The sequence below is a fragment of the Artemia sp. Qi Xiang Cuo genome, chromosome 8 (assembly GCF_049724085.1).
Source record: "Artemia sp. Qi Xiang Cuo chromosome 8, ASM4972408v1, whole genome shotgun sequence".
Lineage (NCBI taxonomy): Eukaryota > Metazoa > Arthropoda > Branchiopoda > Anostraca > Artemiidae > Artemia > Artemia sp. Qi Xiang Cuo.
Window position 1 is genome coordinate 20,277,945 of NC_142801.1, and position 20,042 is coordinate 20,297,986.

At 35.9% G+C, this 20,042-nt stretch overlaps 1 protein-coding gene across 2 annotated transcripts in view; it reads right to left on the reverse strand.

Annotated features, from left to right (window-relative positions):
* LOC148949227 (protein Aster-B-like) overlaps positions 1 to 20,042 on the reverse strand; it is a 239,676-nt gene that overhangs the window by 26,923 nt on the left and 192,711 nt on the right. For both annotated transcript variants that reach the window (XM_089093279.1, XM_089093280.1), the window contains 6 exons: positions 16,347 to 16,484; positions 14,247 to 14,403; positions 11,911 to 12,069; positions 8,159 to 8,274; positions 5,145 to 5,337; positions 1,658 to 1,780 (listed from right to left, as the gene is read on the reverse strand). In XM_089093279.1, the coding sequence (XP_088949405.1) occupies positions 1,658 to 1,780; positions 5,145 to 5,337; positions 8,159 to 8,274; positions 11,911 to 12,069; positions 14,247 to 14,403; positions 16,347 to 16,484 (886 nt within the window). The remainder of the gene's footprint in view (positions 1 to 1,657; positions 1,781 to 5,144; positions 5,338 to 8,158; positions 8,275 to 11,910; positions 12,070 to 14,246; positions 14,404 to 16,346; positions 16,485 to 20,042) is intronic.

The window sequence follows — 20,042 nt, forward strand, 5'->3', positions numbered from 1 at the left end:
GCCAAAGATTCAGATGCTTTAAAAAAGAGAAAACAATATCCATTACTCCATAAGTTTGGGTCCCAGTCCGTAGTCTTTTTAGTCCCAGTCCGTAGTCTTTAAATTAAAGCGCTCCTTAGTCTTTAACAAGTTAGATTTTAATTAATTTAAGCCAAGATTTTAATTGAAAGTCTAACTTTGCTTGGATCCAATCCCAAACTTTTAGCAAAGTAGGCCAAGTTTTTGTCTTTAAACCGATTTCCAATGATAATTACGTTATGGTGGATTAGTTATGGTGGGGTTAGTATTCAGAACATAAACTAGTAAGAAAAGAATGGCATTAATGAGGTGGGTAGTTAGCAAGACAACTGTTCAACATCCATGCTTTTCCTACTTTACTATCACTCACATAAACAGACGTTATACATAGACGTTATACATAAACAGCTGAAGTCAAATGAGAGCTGAAAACCAGGGTTAAAAATGCAAGTCTTTTGAGAACGTGTGGGGGGGGGGGGGGTTGGTTAATTCATCATGATTATTTAAAACTGCATATGAGAAAAATTTGCAATGCTGTCCCACAAACACAAGTGAAAGACATAAAAGAAAATATTATGTTATAAATGTAAAAACTAAAATGAGTTCAATGAAACAAGAATGACAGTCATTGAAACTATTCTATGAGAAAAAAATAATGAAGAGATGACAAATCACTTTGAAGGACGTCAGAAAACGCGATAGGTTATTGGACATAAAAAAACACACAGCTCAAAGACTGCCGAATACAACTTGGTGTATTTCTAAATCCCTAACTTTCAGCTAAACCTTGTGATTTTTATGGCTTACTTTAACTAAAAGACTGGACAAACTTAGCGTTATTCAAGCTAAAAAGGACCGTATTTATTCAATAGGGGTATATTTTACCCCGATGGTCAAGCTCATTTTTTCTAAGATAAACGCTCATTTTGAAGGTTTTTATGCTGACCTGTAAGTTTAAAACATTTTCTCAATATGTTGGAATATTTTAAATATACGATTTTGGTAGTTATATATTAGCTCACTTAATGTCTTTGTGAAGCACACTGTAATCGTAGAAGGACCATATTTAAAAAATTTAAATAATTCACAAAGAATACGGCACCTCTTCTGTAAAAGGAAGCCAACTTATGATTCGTGCATGTACACTCGTATAACACCAAGACGGTCTACCCCTTAAATCCTTAAGCCAAACATCATTCCTACGAAAAACTTATAAAAACTCGTAAAATAAGAAAACTTGAGATATGCTCATTCGTTTTGTTCAAAACGGTATGCTTACACTACTACTACTAACAACTCACCGCGGCCCCAAGCCGCCTGAAGCCAACACAGCTACGCACGCTCCTCCTCCACCCATATCTATTCAAAGCCTCCCTATATACACATTCCCAGGAAGTTCCCATTTCCCTTAAATCTTCTTTATGACATCCTCCTACCCCAATCGCGGACAGCCTACTTTCTGTTTAGCCCTAGACGGTTGGCCTACAAGCTACCTATAAACTCATTAATACCATTAAAACGAGACCAGCAAATTTTCTGCAATATGAAGAGCAGTTACTGTAGGCAGCTGTATAACAGTGGAGCATATCACCTGCCATTAAATATTTCAAGAAAAATATTATCCAGAAAAAAACCTTACCTTCTTTTTTGCTATTGCGATGTTCTTGTATTGGGTGCTCCGGCGGGGGAAGGGCTCTGAGATATCGCTCTAGATGATTATAATATTCTTCCATACCAGCCCAGGTATTTTTTTCAATGAAATCTAGAAAGAAAAATAAAATACAAAAATGCAAAAAATATATCTTTCATTATTTTCTTTTTATATAGAGCTGCGTGGTCACATCAAGCTATTTATTTGTATGTGCCTATATAACGATTTTTTTTCTATCTCGGGGCATAGTTTTACCTAACATTTTTATTTTTTACTTTAGTCATTGACTTACCTGTCAGATTCCAAAACAAGTATAAGAATGCAAAAAAAGTAAAAATGCAATAGTCGTCCACAAATATTCCCTAAATAAAGGAATTTTTCAATGTTTTAATTTTTCTCTTTTTTTTTGAGTTTCAAACCTATTAATAATTATTCCCCCAAAATACGTTTCGAATCGCCCAAAAATTTGTTTAATAATTCTTAATAACAACTTCCTTCAGCTAGCAGACACACAATTGTTAGCAATGAATGCCCTCTTTCAACATTATCTCTTCTCAATTTATTTCCTATATTTTACCCGCTAAAATAACCAGCATTTTTCTAAAATTATGCAATTTTATGCGAACCAACAATTATGCGATTGATGTTCAATTTTCACTTCACTTTGTTTGGGGCGGGGGAACCCGATATCTTTTCCTCCACAATTCCCCCAAACACCAGTTAAAAGGTCAAGATGGCGTTTCTTTTTTTGCTACCACATATTCGATCTTTAAGAGCCATAACTGATTTTATCTTCGTTTCCCTAAATATAGAGAGAATACAAATACAGAGAGAAATATTAAATGGAGAATTTTTTTTTTATTCTGTTAAAAACAAAATTTTCCAGAGAAGTGTGAGTTGAGAGAGAGAGAGAGAGAGAGAGAGAGAGAGAGAGAGAGAGAGAGAGAGAGAGAGAGAGAGAGAGAGAGAGAGAGAGAGAGAGAGAGAGAGAGAGAGAGAGAGAGAGAGAGAGAGAGAGAGAGAGAGAGAGAGAGAGAGAGAGAGAGAGAGAGAGAGAGAGAGAGAGAGAGGAGAGAGAGAGAGAGAGAGAGAGAGAGAGAGAGAGAGAGAGAGAGAGAGAGAGAGAGAGAGAGAGAGAGAGAGAGAGAGAGAGAGAGAGAGAGAGAGAGAGAGAGAGAGAGAGAGAGAGAGAGAGAGAGAGAGAGAGAGAGAGAGAGAGAGAGAGAGAGAGAGAGAGAGAGAGAGAGAGAGAGAGAGAGAGAGAGAGAGAGAGAGAGAGAGAGAGAGAGAGAGAGAGAGAGAATATATATATATAAAGAAGATCACTATCACAAGCCCACAAAGGCCGAATTCGGACTTCGGAGTCGACAAATATAAATGGTTGCACTAAAACTGGTAAAAAATTCAAAAAACAACAACGAAATAGAAAAATCATAATGAACAATCATTTGATAGTCAATAATTAAAACTGTAAAAAGTCAATTAAAAAGTTAAAAAGATAAAAACTGGCCAAACTAAACTTACACAAATGCAAATCAGAAAAATAAATATAACGGACATAAAAAGGGGGGGGGGGGAATAAGCGAATATACACAAAAAAAGAGCGAGACATAAATACATATAAATTAAAAGGGACACTAAGAAAGTGTCAATAATTCAACTACAGTAAGTCAATAAAAGAGATAAAAAAATAAAACTGGTCAAGAAAGGGGAGAGGGGGGGAGGGGACAAAAATAAATAAATAAACCCCCCAAAAAAGAAAGAAAAATAAAATATATAAAAATTAAAGGGGGAACTGAAAAAAAGGGGGGGGGGAAGCAAATGAGTGCAAGAACCTGGGCTGCACCATCAGCTAATAAACAAAAAAGAGAGGAAAAAACCATTGGGGCATTTTATTCATTTTTCTGTAAGACAGGGGACAAAAGTTCTTTCGTATCTCAAAGTAACGCAGTGACTGAGGGAAAAAACAGGGATGGGCACAGAAACAGCTCGAGACGACCGTAATCTGGATGGGGAGTGACGTTTGGGGAAAATACTTGCCGGCCGAGGGTTTGTGGCATTTTTTGCAAAACGGAGGCACAAATCATTTCTTCGTCTCTCGAGGGTCTCTAGTTTTGAAATATTTAACAAATACAAATATGGTATCTTGCCTTATTTAAAAATAATTCTTAGAGCTCTCTTTTGGACATTTTCAATTTTTTGTGTTGCTTCACTTGAGAGGCCAGGGTGCCACACAGGACAAGCATACAGGACAGAGAGATAGAGAGAGAGAGAGAGAGAGAGAGAGAGAGAGAGAGAGAGAGAGAGAGAGAGAGAGAGAGAGAGAGAGAGAGAGAGAGAGAGAGAGAGAGAGAGAGAGAGAGAGAGAGAGAGAGAGAGAGAGAGAGAGAGAGAGAGAGAGAGAGAGAGAGAGAAGATATTTATTTCAAAAAGATCACTATCACAAGCCCATAAAGGGCCGAATTTGGACTTCGGATTTAACATTATAAATGGTTGCGCTAAAACTGGACAAAGTGCAATAAAAACAACAACGAAATAGAAAAATCATTTAACAGTCAATAATTAAAACTGTAAAAAGTCAATCAAAAAGTTAAGAAGATAAAAACTTGTCAAACTAAACTTACACAAATACAAATCAGAAAAATAATTAGAACGGACATAAAAAGGGGGGGGGGGGAATAAGCGAATATACACAAAAAAAGAGCGAGACATAAATACATATAAATTAAAAGGGACACTAAGAAAGTGTCAATAATTCAGCTACAGTAAGTCAATAAAATAGTTAAAAAAATAAAACTGGTCAAGAAAGGGGAGAGGGGGAGGGGACAAAAATAAATAAATAAACCCCCCAAAAAAGAAAGAAAAATAAAATATATAAAAATTAAAGGGGGAACTGAAAAAAAAGGGGGGGGGGAAGCAAATGAGTGCAAGAACCTGGGCTGCACCATCAGCTAATAAAAAAAAAAGAGAGGAAAGAAACCATTGGGGCATTTTATTCATTTTTTCTGTAATGAAGGGGACAAAAGTTCTTTCGTATCTGAAAGTAACGCAGTGAATGAGGGACAAAGCAGGGATGGGCACAGAAACATCTCAAGACGACCGTAATCTAGATGGGGAGTGATGTTTTGGGAAAATACTTGCCGGCCGAGGGTTTGTGGCATTTTTTGCAAAACGGAGGCACAAATCATTTCTTCGTCTCTCGAGGGTCTCTAGTTTTGAAATATTTAACAAATACAAATATGGTATCTTGCCTTATTTAAAAATAATTCTTAGAGCTCTCTTTTGGACATTTTCAATTTTTTGTGTTGCTTCACTTGAGAGGCCAGGGTGCCACACAGGACAAGCATACAGGACAGAGAGATAGAGAGAGAGAGAGAGAGAGAGAGAGAGAGAGAGAGAGAGAGAGAGAGAGAGAGAGAGAGAGAGAGAGAGAGAGAGAGAGAGAGAGAGAGACGAAGAAAATTTAGCTACTTACTCTTAATAACTCCCCAAACAGACTTATTGTACGTGATGGAGGAAGTAACACTCAATTTGGTTTCGTATAAAGATACACGAGTGAGACAAAAATGTGACAAGACATAAAACGTGTCTGAATAAGGAATTCCTGAATTTTGAATCTCACAATCAATTGAATACATTAGCCCAGGCTGGGTATGGCAGAGCAGCACCTAAAAAAATATTTGTACTTTTCCTGTCTTGACAATCAATGGGTGTAATTTCAACCTTAGCGTGTTTTGAGACGCTTGACTACACAGGCCTTAGCTTTTTTATATGCGGAATCAAAATTTAATTTCAAAGGTAGCTGGGCTTGCTTAAAATAGGAAAAGACTTGATAAATAAAAGGACAGACGAATTAAAAGAAAATTACGGGCATTACACAAAGGTACTTAGCCCTTTTTATCATCAACCCCCTGTGTACTTACTTGTACTTGCGGGTGGACGAGGCTCTTCCACCTGACATGGCATCTGGAATTCAGATGTTACGTGGGAATTTGTTTATCCACTTTTACGGCGATTGAGCTTGCAGAGTCACACCGCTGACCCCACCACAAGCCAAAGGATTGCTGACATCAGGAACCGAACCCCAAATCAAAAGAGATAGGACTGCGAGTCTAGCGTGCCAGCCCCTTGACTGGCACTTACAAGTATGCAGCTACACACTTGTAAGTGCCTTGTAAGTAGCAATTACATGTTTATCCATATATATTCTTAGTTTATCCATATATATTATATATCCGTATGTACATATTCTTAGATTAGATCTTAAATCCTACAGAGCCATTGACGACACGCATGGCGACAACAAAACGTCTCCACTGACCCTTAAGATGTACCACAGCGGTGACGTCTTCCGGTACTAGATGCGTCTCAACCATCCTTAAATTTTTTCACGAATTTGCCATAAGGTGATTTTGGACAACGTCGTCTTCTTCGGCCATCTGGTGTCTAATCGGGCTTCGGTGTCGGCTTTGTTGCATACGAAGGACATTTCCCAAAGAAATACAACTCTTTTCCTTAGAACAGGAGTAGTAACAGGCTGACCCATTCTGTCACGAATTTCAGAAATGGTTACTCTTTGTTGCCAACTTATATTATTATTATAACTTATACTTAGTATTCTTCCGAGTCACATATTTTCGAAAGAGAGAATCCTCTTTTTGAACTGCTGGATCATTTTTCAGCACTCACTAGCGTAAAGTAGTATTAGAAAGGCATAACTTCAACCATAAGGAACATTTGTTACCAAATGAGCTTTAATCTATCAAAGGCCCCAGTTGAGTGCCCGATTCTGTGTTTTATTTCGGTCGTTGTTTCGCCATCATAATCAATACAGCTACCTAGGAACATGTACTCCTTGGCCTGCTTTAAATTCTTATTCTCGCAATGCAGACCAAGCATTGAACTTTTGATGGAAATGCTCTTTGACTTATCTACGTTAATGGCCAGTCGGACGTTCACCGGATTTTCTACGATTTCAACGAGCGGCTGTTGCAACGTCTGTTTAGATTCTCCTAGTAAGACTAAGTCATCCAGGAAGTTTGAGTCAGAAAGCTGTTTACTACTTACTTTTGCGCCACATCCAGCATTCTGTCTCAATACATAATTCATTACAATCATGAAAAGGAGTAGAGAAAATACACATCCTTGAGGGACACCAGACATGATATATATACACACAATAAAAGAAAAAAAGAATATTAACACATAAAACGAGTAGAAATCAAGTAATATAATAAGTCAAACTAAAATCGAACAGCAAATTTTATAAACGAAAAAATAACATTTAGATCGTTTAAAGGAATTAGAATGAAATGAAAGTAAATAGAAAGAAAGTAAATAGAAATCATGAATGGATATTAAACAATGCCACGATGAAGAGTTAGGCTCCTAAAGATTCCAACCGTCCTAAAGGCTATCGCTTGCGGTTTTTTGAAGATAAAACATATTGATTCAAAAATTGTCTATTCTGTTTGGAATAGTTTATTTATTCATCAATTTTACTTGTTTTGAATGAAATGGAGTCAAAAGCAAGTAACAGTAACGAAAATGAGTGTGCTTTAGAACAGAATTAAATAAATTGATTGTCACAAATTTATCTAGTCTAAGAAATTGTCTTGTTTCATTTTTTGAAACTTGGCCAGAATTACATTTATTTAAATATTATCAATCTGTAGAGCAAAGGTGAAAATCTGACAAAATAGCGACCCTCGGGGTACAAGTGATCTGAGAGAGGTTTTGAACTAAATCAACCACACTGAATATCTCAGGGATATAAGCGCCAAACGTAATAAGACGCTTACCAAAACGTTTGGAAAACTCCAATTTACCATTAGCTTGCCAATATATGACAAGAGCAGTTAAGCTCTTATTTGTTGTGATTTTTGTTCGTTTTGAGTCTGACTTTCTATTCATTTAAGGTACCCTATAGAGCAAGCAAAAATGAAGCAAAGCATCGTTTAATCTTGTTATCCCTTGACGTCACAGTTTATATAATTAGCAGTATGATCTTTCCCTATCTCACCCATTATTAAAACCCGGACCGAGGTGCGAGTGCTCCAGAGAACGTATAAACATAAGCGGCATTAGATCTTTTCACGGGTAGACAAAGAATAATCATCTACGGAACAAGTACTGACAAAACCACTTGTCCGGCTCAACCAATAAGTGGACAATAAGTGCAGAAATAAGTGGGGGGAGCTTTTTGTTCGCACCAAGAATGAAGAGCCAGAAATCATCTGCAGTAAACTTACTGGATAATTATATAAACTGTGCTTGACAATTTTCTTTGTCTCCAATTCTATTAGCTACGAACAGGACAAAATTTGCAGGTTTTGAAATTCTCTCTTTTAGGTAAGCAATCTTTCTTTAATTTTTATAATGTCCCAACTTAAATTTTCCTCTATTCATTTCAAATTAAGATTTCTTTACTTATGTGCTTAAAATTTCGCCAAGAACCATAATCAATCAATAAAAGAAAGTTGGAAGTACCTGACTTTCACTTGTCCGACAAGATTTTATTCCAAAACTAGCCAACTGGATTGTGTAGCTTATTTTTCTAACTTTTGTCGTATTCTCTTGCGGTACCCACGATCCAGCTTGAAGATCTACAAAAAAAGTTGTAGATTATTAAACATAGCTCATATATAAAGCTCTAAGATATGTAAATCATAGATAAACTAAACAAACAAATTATACTAAGAAAAGAAAGGAAAGCAGTTAAAATTAGGAACAAACTTTCACAACTAACTGAAACGACACTGCAGAAAGTAAAAGAAAAAATGGTACAACAGTAAAAGAAAAAAAATGTTACAACAGTAGAAATTCAAGAAATGATTCACCGAATATTCTTCGCGAAATCTTTCATTTAAGGTGGGGTGTGCCAATCCTTTCTTAGTCCAAACTCCTTTAAATAAGGCTAATCTTGCATCCTTTTTTGAAGAGAGGAGTCCGGAAGCTATATACGAGAAACTAACTTAAATTTAGCAGCACTTACTATTTAGTAACTTAATTAGAACAAATTAAACAAATTTTAAAATTAATTGAAAAGAAATTGCAGAAAGTAAAAATAAAAGCATTGTTACTAGATTTTAAATTCAGTGGATGCAATCCACCCCCCTCCTCGCCCAAAGGTTCAATTCTACTCGTAAAGAACCTACACAAATGCAGATAAACAAATTTATAATGCGTTTTGTAAAGTTTTTTGAACAAAATTTATACACTTATCCTAACGTTGTTCTAATTTGTATAGGCCTCTGACACAACATTCGTTTGGTTGGCCTTGATGCCACATTTCAAACTTATTTTAACTTGTTCATTGGATCGAAAAGTTTTGGCGTAGTCTCATTGGGGGATCTAAACAAATGAAGGGCTGACGGGACAATTTCAGGGCTGTATAGGAGATATGGAAGAATCTCCCACTCATTTTTTTGAACTGCTTCTTGAGTTAGTATCCAGACAATAACTGGGTTCATCCAAAGTCTTGAGATGTAAATTTTCTTCTTTAATATTGCCTAAATGTAAGTTGAGTTTCTAATGAAGGTGGCAAAATCTTTTGTCTTCTAATTGGAAAAGAAATGTTGTTGAATTTATAACTATATACTTGATTGGTTACATCTCTTCATATATGCGACGCAATACCATAAATTGGGTACTTTTTTCTTCAAAAAATCCAGACTTTTCCATCTGTTTTTACTGTCTAATAAGTGGACTTATCCCCATTTGAACGTTTATTTGTTCGTCATAGAAAGTCAGTTTAGTCTTGGAAAGAAATACCTAATTTATGGTACTACGTAAAAAAAAAACGAAAAAAGCGATAAGCCGAAACTGAATTCATAATTTGTCACAATTATATGCAACAATAACAATTCTTAATGTTTATTTCTTGATCGGCCCATCTGAATTATTCCACGTAAGAGTCGCTTTTTTCAACTGTTATCAACATCTATAGGTTTCATCCGGCGTAGTTTATTGGTGGAAAGTAGAATATAGGATGAACCCAAACCAACCGCTGAAATTCATTCTTGTTAAGCATCTACATGTGACAGGTACGATATAAGGAAATTTATATTCCAACATGAGTAACAATTCAGTAGCAATTCTTAAGGTTTATATTCCCTCTGCAAGTTTAGGCATGTTGTTTTTCTGCTCTTTTACGTTTTTAAATATTAACGGAAGACCAAGAATTATCTATCATTCCGTAGCTGGGATCAGTGGCGGATCCAGTAGAGGGGGCGAGGCCCCCCACCCCCTAGCGTAGTCTAAAGTAGTTTAATTTACTTAATTAACTCAAGTTTGCGTTAATTAAACTTGCTCCTAACGCAAGTTTATCGGATCAACCTACTTTGCTCCCCCCTAATTTTTTTCTCGGATCAAATTTTGCGCCCCCCTCCCCCTAAAAAAATCCTGGATCCGCCCCTGGCAGGGATTCAGTTCTGTCCATCTATAGAACTAAATTTTTGAAAAAAAAGAAAATGGTCATTTCAATGTATTTGTAATCGAAAAAACCCTGTACTCTAAAATGTATCACTTTTTTGCCCTTTCATGTTATTGTATCCCGGGACATGGAAATATACCCCTTTGGCATAAAATATGTCAATTGGGAACCTTGTGCTCAATCAGTAGGTTTTACTAACATGAGTACAAAAGGTACTGTTCTATTAGCTACAAGACAGGCGAGAAGTGAGGTTTTGTTAATGCTAATGAAATAAAACAAAAAATGATGAAAATATAATAGTTTAGAAACAAATTTCGGTTATATGTTTGAACATTAGGAGGGTGGGGGGGGGGGCTTGGGGTAAAGCATAGCATATATTAAATACGTAACCTAACCAATCCTAGGTACCTCCCCCCCCCCCTAAACTCCAAAAAAATAAAGTTTAAATATTGTAAACGGAAATATCAATGCTCAGCATGAATTTTCAATTGAAACAACCTGTTTGACTAGTTTCTTTTATCATCTTCGCTATATGAAATCAGTGTCTTGTAGCTAATAGAACAGTACCGTACAAAAATACTCAATTGTACCATATTTTCAGTTGCAATATTGAATTGTACCAAAATTATCAATCATTCTGTAGCTGAGATTCAGTTCTATCCATCTATCGAAGTAAATTTTTGAAATTCGATGTACAGGATTTTTTTAACTATAAATAAGTTGAAATGACCATTTTCTTTTTTTAAGCAAGTTTTGGCCTTCTCTAAAATATAAAGTAATACCATAGATCTGGATTGATGAATAGATAAATCTTAGACCAATAAATTTAATGATATAAGCTTTTTGTTCTATCGAGGCAAGGTACAAGTGCAAGCTTGTCGCAAAATCCTTACTCACGAGGGAACAAAAGATTAAAAAATCTTGATTAGCTTTAGTCCTTAGTCAAATACAACTTGAGACTGACCTTCTAAGGAGACTGAATTGGATTTATAAGAGGGTTTTTAGAGGCCCTTGTTGGTTTATTCAATATTTTGCAATAAGGAGGGGGGGCTTAGAGATTGTCAAAAATGAGGAGGAAAGTTTAGCTAATAGTTAGTAGTTTTTGCATTTTGGCTTATCGACAAAAAAAAAAAAAAAATGTTGTTTGTACTATTTACTATTTCATGCTATTTATTTATTATTTGCAATGTGGGGAGTTCTTGGATATTTCACAAATGAGAAAATTTTTTAAGCTAATATAATTAGTTGGCTTTTGCCCTTTTGGCTAAAATGTACTACTTTTACAATATGTTTACTATTTATTCACTATTTTGCGATAAGGGGATCTTAAAAATTGTCACAAATAAGTAGAAAGTTAAACTAATAGTTAGTTGGTGTTTGTCTTGATGGCTTATCACCAACAAAATTTTCTATTTTAAACTGTTTATTTACTATTAACTATTCATAATTTACTATTTTGCAATAATCGGAGGGGGACCATAAAAAATCCCAAGAGTTCCCTGTGTATGTGCCTAATTGGCAATGATAGTCATTGGTGGACTTGCTGTAAGATTATGAGCAAAATTTAAGAAAAGGGAGTAAAAATCGATGCTACTATGCAAAGTCATACCTAGAGCTGTGGGGGGCGGGAAGTTTAGCGGGTTTGAAACCCTACCCCGGAATTACTTTACAACTCGCAAAAAATTAACAAAAATGTCTATAAAGATCATTTTGATACGTCTCCCCTCCCTTCCCGCACAAAAATCCTGGATATGTCCTTGTTCCTATATCTTACTGTAAGAGACAAAAAATAATACGAATAAATTACCGGTTGTTTTGCGTTCAGCTTGGAAGCTGAGATAAAAATTGGAAGCAGTAAACATCATATTAAAGAGCTCGTCAACATTGAAAGGAAGCGTGATTTCAATCATCATACGACCAGTGTGAGATACAGGACAAGGAGGTGGCTCTATTTCAGGAACATTGACTGGAAAAAGTAAACATATAAATGTTATATTCTACAGAGGAAGAATGACGGTTACGCAAATCTATCTAAGTTTAACAATTTTTGACACTGGACAAACAAAACTAAAAATGACAAATATGTTTCGTTTAAACAATATAATCTGTATTATTCTTCTTTTACAAATAAATGTCGCAGATTCCTTAACCTTTGTCTGGAGAAAACGCTTAGACTTTAGACTTCATAAGTTGAAGTCAATTTCATGTTATTGTCTTTTTCTTAATATTATAATTAAAGAAAATACTCCACTGTACCATCACGACAAGTAGAAGATAAACAAATTTATAGTTGAAAAAAAAAAACTCGGGTTTACGATAAGAGAAGGGAATTAAGGTTCCTCATGCCACTGGCGATGCTGACTTTCTTATCATTAAGACAGCAGTTTGTATTGTGACTCCGACAGAAGCGTCGGTAGTTATAGAAATTTGTTTTTTCTTCTGGTTCAGCACTAAAAAAACACTACGTCTTTTCTACGAAGATTAAAGCAAGCCTAGTGCGAAGTATTTCAGTATCATAAAAATAAAGCAGTCTAAGTGAGGAATATTTCTGCTCAGGATGAATATCAACGTCGAATGGAGGAGGCCTTTGAAGGATTAGGTTTGGGTCTAATAGTAGATGACATAGCAGGTGTAGAAACAACTCTGTACACTTGCGAAACGCGACAAGCCTTCTCACAAAGCTGCTTCCATGTTCACCAAAACACAGTGTCGAAACATGAACTGATTAAAGCTGGAGAACAGGCAACGCTCAGCTAAAAATTATGAAATGATCCTTTCCCGACGACACCAGCTTTTCGTCACCATGTGTCGACGTCCATATCCTTGGCCAGCCCTGAAAGACTTCGATTCACACCCTCAGCTGCTCAATACAACTTCTATCAAGTCTTCTTTCAGATAGACGACCGAGAAGCTGAAATAGACTCTTGGCATAAAATCAAAGCGAAGTAATTAGCTCTGTGATTCTAATTAAGGATGTGATACCAATCAGATTTAGTCAAATGTCGTTCTTACTTTTCATGCAATTTCTATAAACTTTTACCAGCCATATTAGAAGTACACATTTATTTTAAAATATTAATTGGAACTCGAGGTGACCAGCATGACGATAAATCAGTCTGTTACTTGTAGCAAGAATATGGAAATATTCAAAAAGATCGTATTTCAAAAGAATCATTGTTATTGGACTTTGGCTCAATTTGGCAGCCTAAAAAGTTTTGGCAACATGAATTTGAGATTATTAGGTCTTCCGTGCCTAATTTTTTGTGTATTTCAGCAGGTAAGATAAGGTATAAAATGACATTCCAAGAGATTTTTATATGAAAAGTAGATTTTCTGGCTTTTTAGTGAAATTTGTCTTTTATGTGTTAAAAAAGCCAAAATCTCGCACAATCAAAAGTAAAGCACGAATGTCATTTTTGCTCAGAAAAGCCACAATGGAAAAAAAGCTTATGTTTTCCTCCTTCACTGAAGAAAATTGTATCAAAGTCGATGACTTATTAGCAATCAACTTCTGTTATTTTCCTATTCACCTAATGATAACTTATTTAGATAGCAGGCAGAACAGCGTACCACATTCAAAAATATTTTATACTCAGTACGATTAGACAGGACAGTATCCAGATTTTTTTCGGAGGGGGGGGGGGTACAAAGGATATTTTTGGAGGAGGAAGTTACAAAAAACTTTAAAAACGCATAAAAAATTTGTTCATATTAATTTTTGTTATGTATTTACGAGTCAGACAAACTTGTCGGGGGTTAGGGGTACAAAAGGATTTTTTCGGGGGAGGGAGTTACAAAAAAAAACTTTTAAAAAAATCATCAAAAATTTGTTCATATTCATTTTTGTTACATTTTTACGAGTCGGACAAACATTTCGACAGGGGAGGGGGTTCAACACCCCTCCTCCCTCCCCCTGGTTACGGCTTGTCGAGTAGAAAATTTAATCTGGCTAGCTGCCTGGAATCTTCACATTCTAGACAAATCATTTTAAAGTCTGCTAAAATTCATTCCATTACGTCAATTACAGAAAAGGTATCTTCATGTCTTCAAATGCCCTTATTTAAACGAAAAGAACCCTTTTATACACGAAACCTCGATCCTTCTCCTGGTACAACCTTGATTAACTGAAATGTTTATACTCACTTTTTGACTCAAAAGGGATGGTGTGGAGTCGTAGTTCATTATCGCTAGAATCGCCCAATTCTGATATATCACTGTCTAGGCTCTCTTTTAGACCAAGGGACAAACGACTAGTCGGAGTGCTTGTGCTTTCTTTATTTACTTGAAGAGTGGCAGTGCTCTAGAACGAGGAAGAAGAGTAAACTGAATTAATTAACTTAAAGGAAGATGTACAAAGAAATGCTATTAGAAGTTTAATTTTAAAGTATTTAAGTGCATTTACAATGAAAGCAATTCTAAATCATGCTATGTCCCCTCAGTGGGCCCATAGAAAGGCTATATCCTTATTGACTAAATATATTAAAAAATTGTAATCTGCATAATCTTCTATAATTTTGTGCCTTTATTGTATTTATGTATGATCTTATTTGTTTTTTTTTCTATATATTTTTAGCTGTTTTTTTAATTTAATTTTATGTATTTTTAGGCATGTTATCTGACCATAGCAGGATGTGATATGCACAAAAGTGTCAGTGCTTTAAATAAGAACATTATGTGCAACGTCTTAGTACAACCCTATGATATTTTAAGTGTTGACCTGGCCTGTGCCAAATATATATTCGTGTGATATTCAAAGTGAGGTGGCTCCGCTTTGAGCCCAAGATTTAGTAGAGGATCGCACGTATATGAGTGGTTGATCCGCTCAAACGTCAACTAAACAACAACAACAAGGAAGATGTAATATGCTAGCTATTTTATCCATCCAAAATCAAAATAACACTTTTAAAAAAAAAAAAAAAATAAATAATAGACTGAGAGCAAAGTTTTATTTTGAGTGACCAGTTTGAAGTTTATAGGTTATAAAAAAAAAATATGGTGAACATGAGCCCCCATTAGAGGAGGCGGAGGGGGGTACAGACCGTGTATTGCCATTAGAAATAAACTTAAACATATTTTTTGTTTTGAGTATTTTTTTTCAAATTTAATTGGTTAGCATTTTATTTTATAAACTGTGTGAATACCCAAGAACTATATTCTGCAGAAACAGTTTTCTGAGTCAAATTTCGTCTAGAATTTACGTTCATCGTAATAATGAAAAGAAGAAACTTTAAAACTTACCCCCTTTCGAAATTTAAATAGAATTAGAGCTAAAACCTTAAACTAATTGGTAACAATGGAAAGACATATGTTGTTGATTTAAAAGTGTCCGTGGTTCCAATGTAACTTGAAATGTTTTTACAAAATATTTTCATTCTAATTTGCATATTCGCAAAATTTTGGTGGTCTACAATACCACCAAAATTCTATTTTTATGTAAATAGTTTCACCATTGGTTTTTGAAGTATTTATTTAAGTTGCTCGTTTGTTTGATGTGTTGTTGTTTTCTTTTCATTTTCTCTCTACTCCATTTTTACTTTTTTTGTATTGTTAAAGATGGGTAATAAAAATCATTCATTCATTCAATAAAAAACAATATATCCTTACTGATTAGAACACTTTCCTCATACAAGTTTGATACACTAATGCCAAATTGGCAATTACATTTTATCATACCCTTTGCAAATACCAAGTGATTCCTAAAAAACTTGACCTGTGAAAATATTTTCTTACTAAATATTGCCCAGAGGAGTTCAATGGGTTCACATGTGTGAACCCCTCGGTGTTGTGAAAGCTATTGTGTGTATTAGCATTTTACGAATAGTTTAAGGTCATTCAATACCTTGAACGAAAGCATTAATAATTATTATTATACTCGTGAAATTTTTGCCGAAAGTTGTCACTGCAGCAGAAAATGGCAAATTCTCCAATATTTTTTGCTACCTTTGGGTTGACAATAGCAACAATGAAAAAAGCTCCGAGGAGGGGGTCGTCTGTTAACTAACAAAAAAGAAAAAAATACGCAGCTAATTTGTCAGAGTATAATAGTTAATGTATGGACTGAGCTTAAAGAAATCTTACTCACTTTCTGACTCGGTTAAAAAAAGTATGAGTTATGCACTTTCCTTAATGACATGATAATATGAAACTTAAGTAATAACAAGTCATAATGAAAAAAAGTATATATTGAGCTGTATTTGCTATTCTGACTTCTCAATTTTTCAAGATAAAAAAAATGCTACTTACAGATAAGCAGGATTCCTTTGGTGGTAGTGACATTCGAAAGTTTTCCTCCGGTGACATTGAGGAGGTATGCCCATTGTCAGTGAGTTCACCACTCGGTGTTGCCACTGGGTCTGTTTTTGAGCAATATGAACTAGCATCCTGAAAATAAGAGGATGAAATAAGTACAAACAGCCGAAACAGGTTATCTTTTAGCTTACAGGGACGGATCTAGAGTAAAATCTTGGGGGAGGTTCAATGTGGCAAGGGCGCCAATGAGCAAAATCATGGGGGGGGGGGGGGGCAATGTGACCAAAGTGTCAATAACTGACCAAATTGCCAAATTTATCCTAAAAGAGTAAAAAAGAAAAGGGGCGGGGTCCCACGGGCCCCCTGAAACCGCAACTGAACGGAGGTGTTCAGATAGTTTGTCACACAAATATTTTGACACACTTTTTGTGTCTTATATTATTCACTCATCTCAAAAATTATCGATACAAAGCGTCAAAGTTTGTTGGTCATTATAATAAGTGTCATCTTTTATTGTCATCAGACTATTGAAACAAGGTGTCGCTGATCAGTAAATTTCTAGATTAATTGCCAATTGAGATAGCTAAGAAATAGATATACATTTAGAATCAAAATTTTATCCGGAATTCAAATATAACATTCATTTGCGTCCCAATATTACTTTACCCCACCCCTCCTGCTCTAATGGTAAAATAAATACCCTGAATTATATATATGCAATGAGTTTTCCATTGTTTTAACAAACCATTGAATCAATCATAGGCAGCACGCTAGCGCTGCCTAAGTAAAGAACGATGTCGACACAATGTGTTTTTTTCTCCATACCCGGGCACTTCGTATCGAAGGAGTTGTCGTAGAACCTTCGAAAAGGCCTCATTCGATTGGGAATTGGAGTGGCTAGTGCCCTTTTTCATAGTCAAAAGTGATTGGAGGGCAACTAGCCCCCCCCCCCCCCAACGCTCATCATTCCCCTAAACACATCCAATCAAAATTTTGAGATAGCCATTTTGTTCAGCGTAGTTGATTTCCAGATAGAAAATATTTTTTTGAGGAGGAAACTCCCCCACATCCCTCGGGGCAAGGATTTTAAGTTATGCACTGAGGGCATATAAGATCAATGTTGACAGAATGTACAGTTTATTGTTTTTTTTTCTTTAAAGCAGGGCACTTCATACAGAAGGGGTCGTCGTAGAGACTTCAAAAGGGGCTCATTCTAATGGAAATTGAGAGTTCTAGTGCCATTTTTAATAGTCGAAACTGATTGGAGGACAACTAGCCCCCGCTCACGTCAATCAGTCTCCAATACACATCCAATCGAAATTTTGGGATAGCCATTTTGTTCAGCGTAGTTGATTTCCAGATAGAAAATGTGTTTTTGAGGAGGACACTCCCCCACAACCCTCAGGGGAATAGTTTTAAGTTATGCCCTGGGGGCATATGAGGTTTTTATAGAAGGCGTTGTCATAGAAACTTCAAAACAGGTGCATTCGATTGGAAATTCAAAGGGCTCGGAATAATGCTCTTTTTACTAGTCAAAAGTGATTGGAGGGCAACTAGCCCCCCCCCCCATGCCCATCAGTCCCCCAAACACATCCAATCAAAATTGTGAGATAGCCATTTTATTCAGCGTAGTTGATTTCCAGATAGAAAAAATGTTTTTGATGAGGACAATCCCCCGCAACTCTCAGGGCAAGGGTTTTAAGTTATGCCCTGGGGGCATATAAGGTTTTTATTGAAGGCGTTGTCGTAGAAACTTCAAAACAGGCTCATTCGATTGGAAATTCAAGTCGAAAGTGATTGTAAGGCAACGAGCCCCCCCCCACGCCCATCATTTCCCCAAACACATCCAATCAAAATTTTGAAATGACAACTTTGTTCAGCGTAGTTGATTTCAAGATAGAAAATGTGTTTTTGAGGAAGAAAGTTTCTCACAGCCCTTAGAGCAAGGATTTTAATGAGTGTAGTTGGGGCATGTTAGGTTTTTTTTATAGAAAGCATTCCCGTATAAACTTCAAAAAAGGCTCATTTGATTGGAAATTCAAAGGGCTAGTGTCCTTTTTAATAATCAAAAAGGATTGGAGGGCAACTGGCCCCCCCACGCCCAACTTTCCCCCAAACACATGCAATCAAAGGTTTTTATAGGTGTTGTCGTAGAAATTTCAAAACAGGCTCATTCGATTGGAAATTTTAAGGGCTAATGCCCCCCCCCCCCCACGCCCATAATTCCCCCAAACACATCCAATCAAAATTGTGAGATAGCCATTGTGTTCAGCGTAGTTGATTTCCAAAGAGAAAATATGTTTTTGAGGAGGACACTCCCCCACAACCCTTAGGGCAAGGGTTTTAAGTTATGCTCTGGGGACATATAAGGCTTTTATAGAAGGCGTTGTCGTAGAAAATTCAAAACAGGCTCATTTGATTGGAAATTCAAAGGGCTAGTACCATTTTTAATAATCGAAAGTGATTGGCAGGCACCTAGGCCCCCCCCCCCCCCCTGACGCTCGTCATTCCCCAAAACACATCCATATTAATTCTAGTTTATCTACTTTGTGCTATCTTGGAAAGGGGTTAGGTTAGGAAAATGAAACATTTCCTTTCAGTAATGAATCCAGGGGTAAAACATACTCTAGGAATGTACTACCAAGCTTCCATATTGACCCTCTTCTGATTTTTAAGTCTGGGAAATTTGTCTACTTGACAGGTCTATATACTTATTGAAATTTTGATAAAACAAAATTTTACCTTAATTTTCAGTTATCAGTTTCTTTTTCTGGGGTTTTAGTTCCGAAAATGCAATTCCGGTTATTTGAGTTGAATTTTAAGTCATATTAATGTGTTTTTTTTCTAGATTAGGGAAACATATTTGCAGATCTTTGAAACCTCATAAATTGGGATTGAGCAAACCTGTGACACTGAAAACAGCTTTCTTGTACTTCATTTAAACAGAAGATTTGTTAATAAGTTGGTAAAACTCTACTTTAGCCACTTTTGGCTATCTTGGAAAGGTTAGGGTAAAATTCTGCTTTAGCTACTTTTAGATATCTTGGAAATGGGTTGTGTTAGGAAAATAAAACTTTCAGGTATGGATCTACATGCTAAGGTATGTCCTGGGAAGGTACTTTGAAGTACTTACCTCCACTCCCCCGCCCCCTCTATTTAATGGTAAATTATTGCACATTACTTGTTGTTTTAGCTCACATTTCATCCTATATTACTATCGTAATTTTAAATCACTGCTTACCTTACACAACTTCAGCTTTTAACCTTGTTCACTAAAATGTATTCCAAAATCCTATTTTCCTTTAACATTCATCCTTTTAAACTTATTTAATATATAACTGACCTGCTTAGGAAACCCGTTTGTGATGTCACAACTTTGCTTATCATAGCATGCAAATGCCTGGGGTAGAAGAGTGTGTTGATAAGCCAAGCCATTTAAACTGTATTAATTAGGGAAAGGATTTGACAAGAGATAGCCTAGACCAGTAAAAAAAAATCAAAATTGTTTTTAGAGGACAAATTATGTTATGAGAAGATGTTTTTATTTTTATAGGTCCATGCGCTCATAAAGTTTCTGTTGAGTTTATTGAAGCACTAGCATGGACTTCGTGTAGTTACGGACTCTCCATAAAACGTTTAAAAGTGCAAAGATGCACCTTAGCCAGGGGGGAAGTTGTGCTTGGGGTGGAT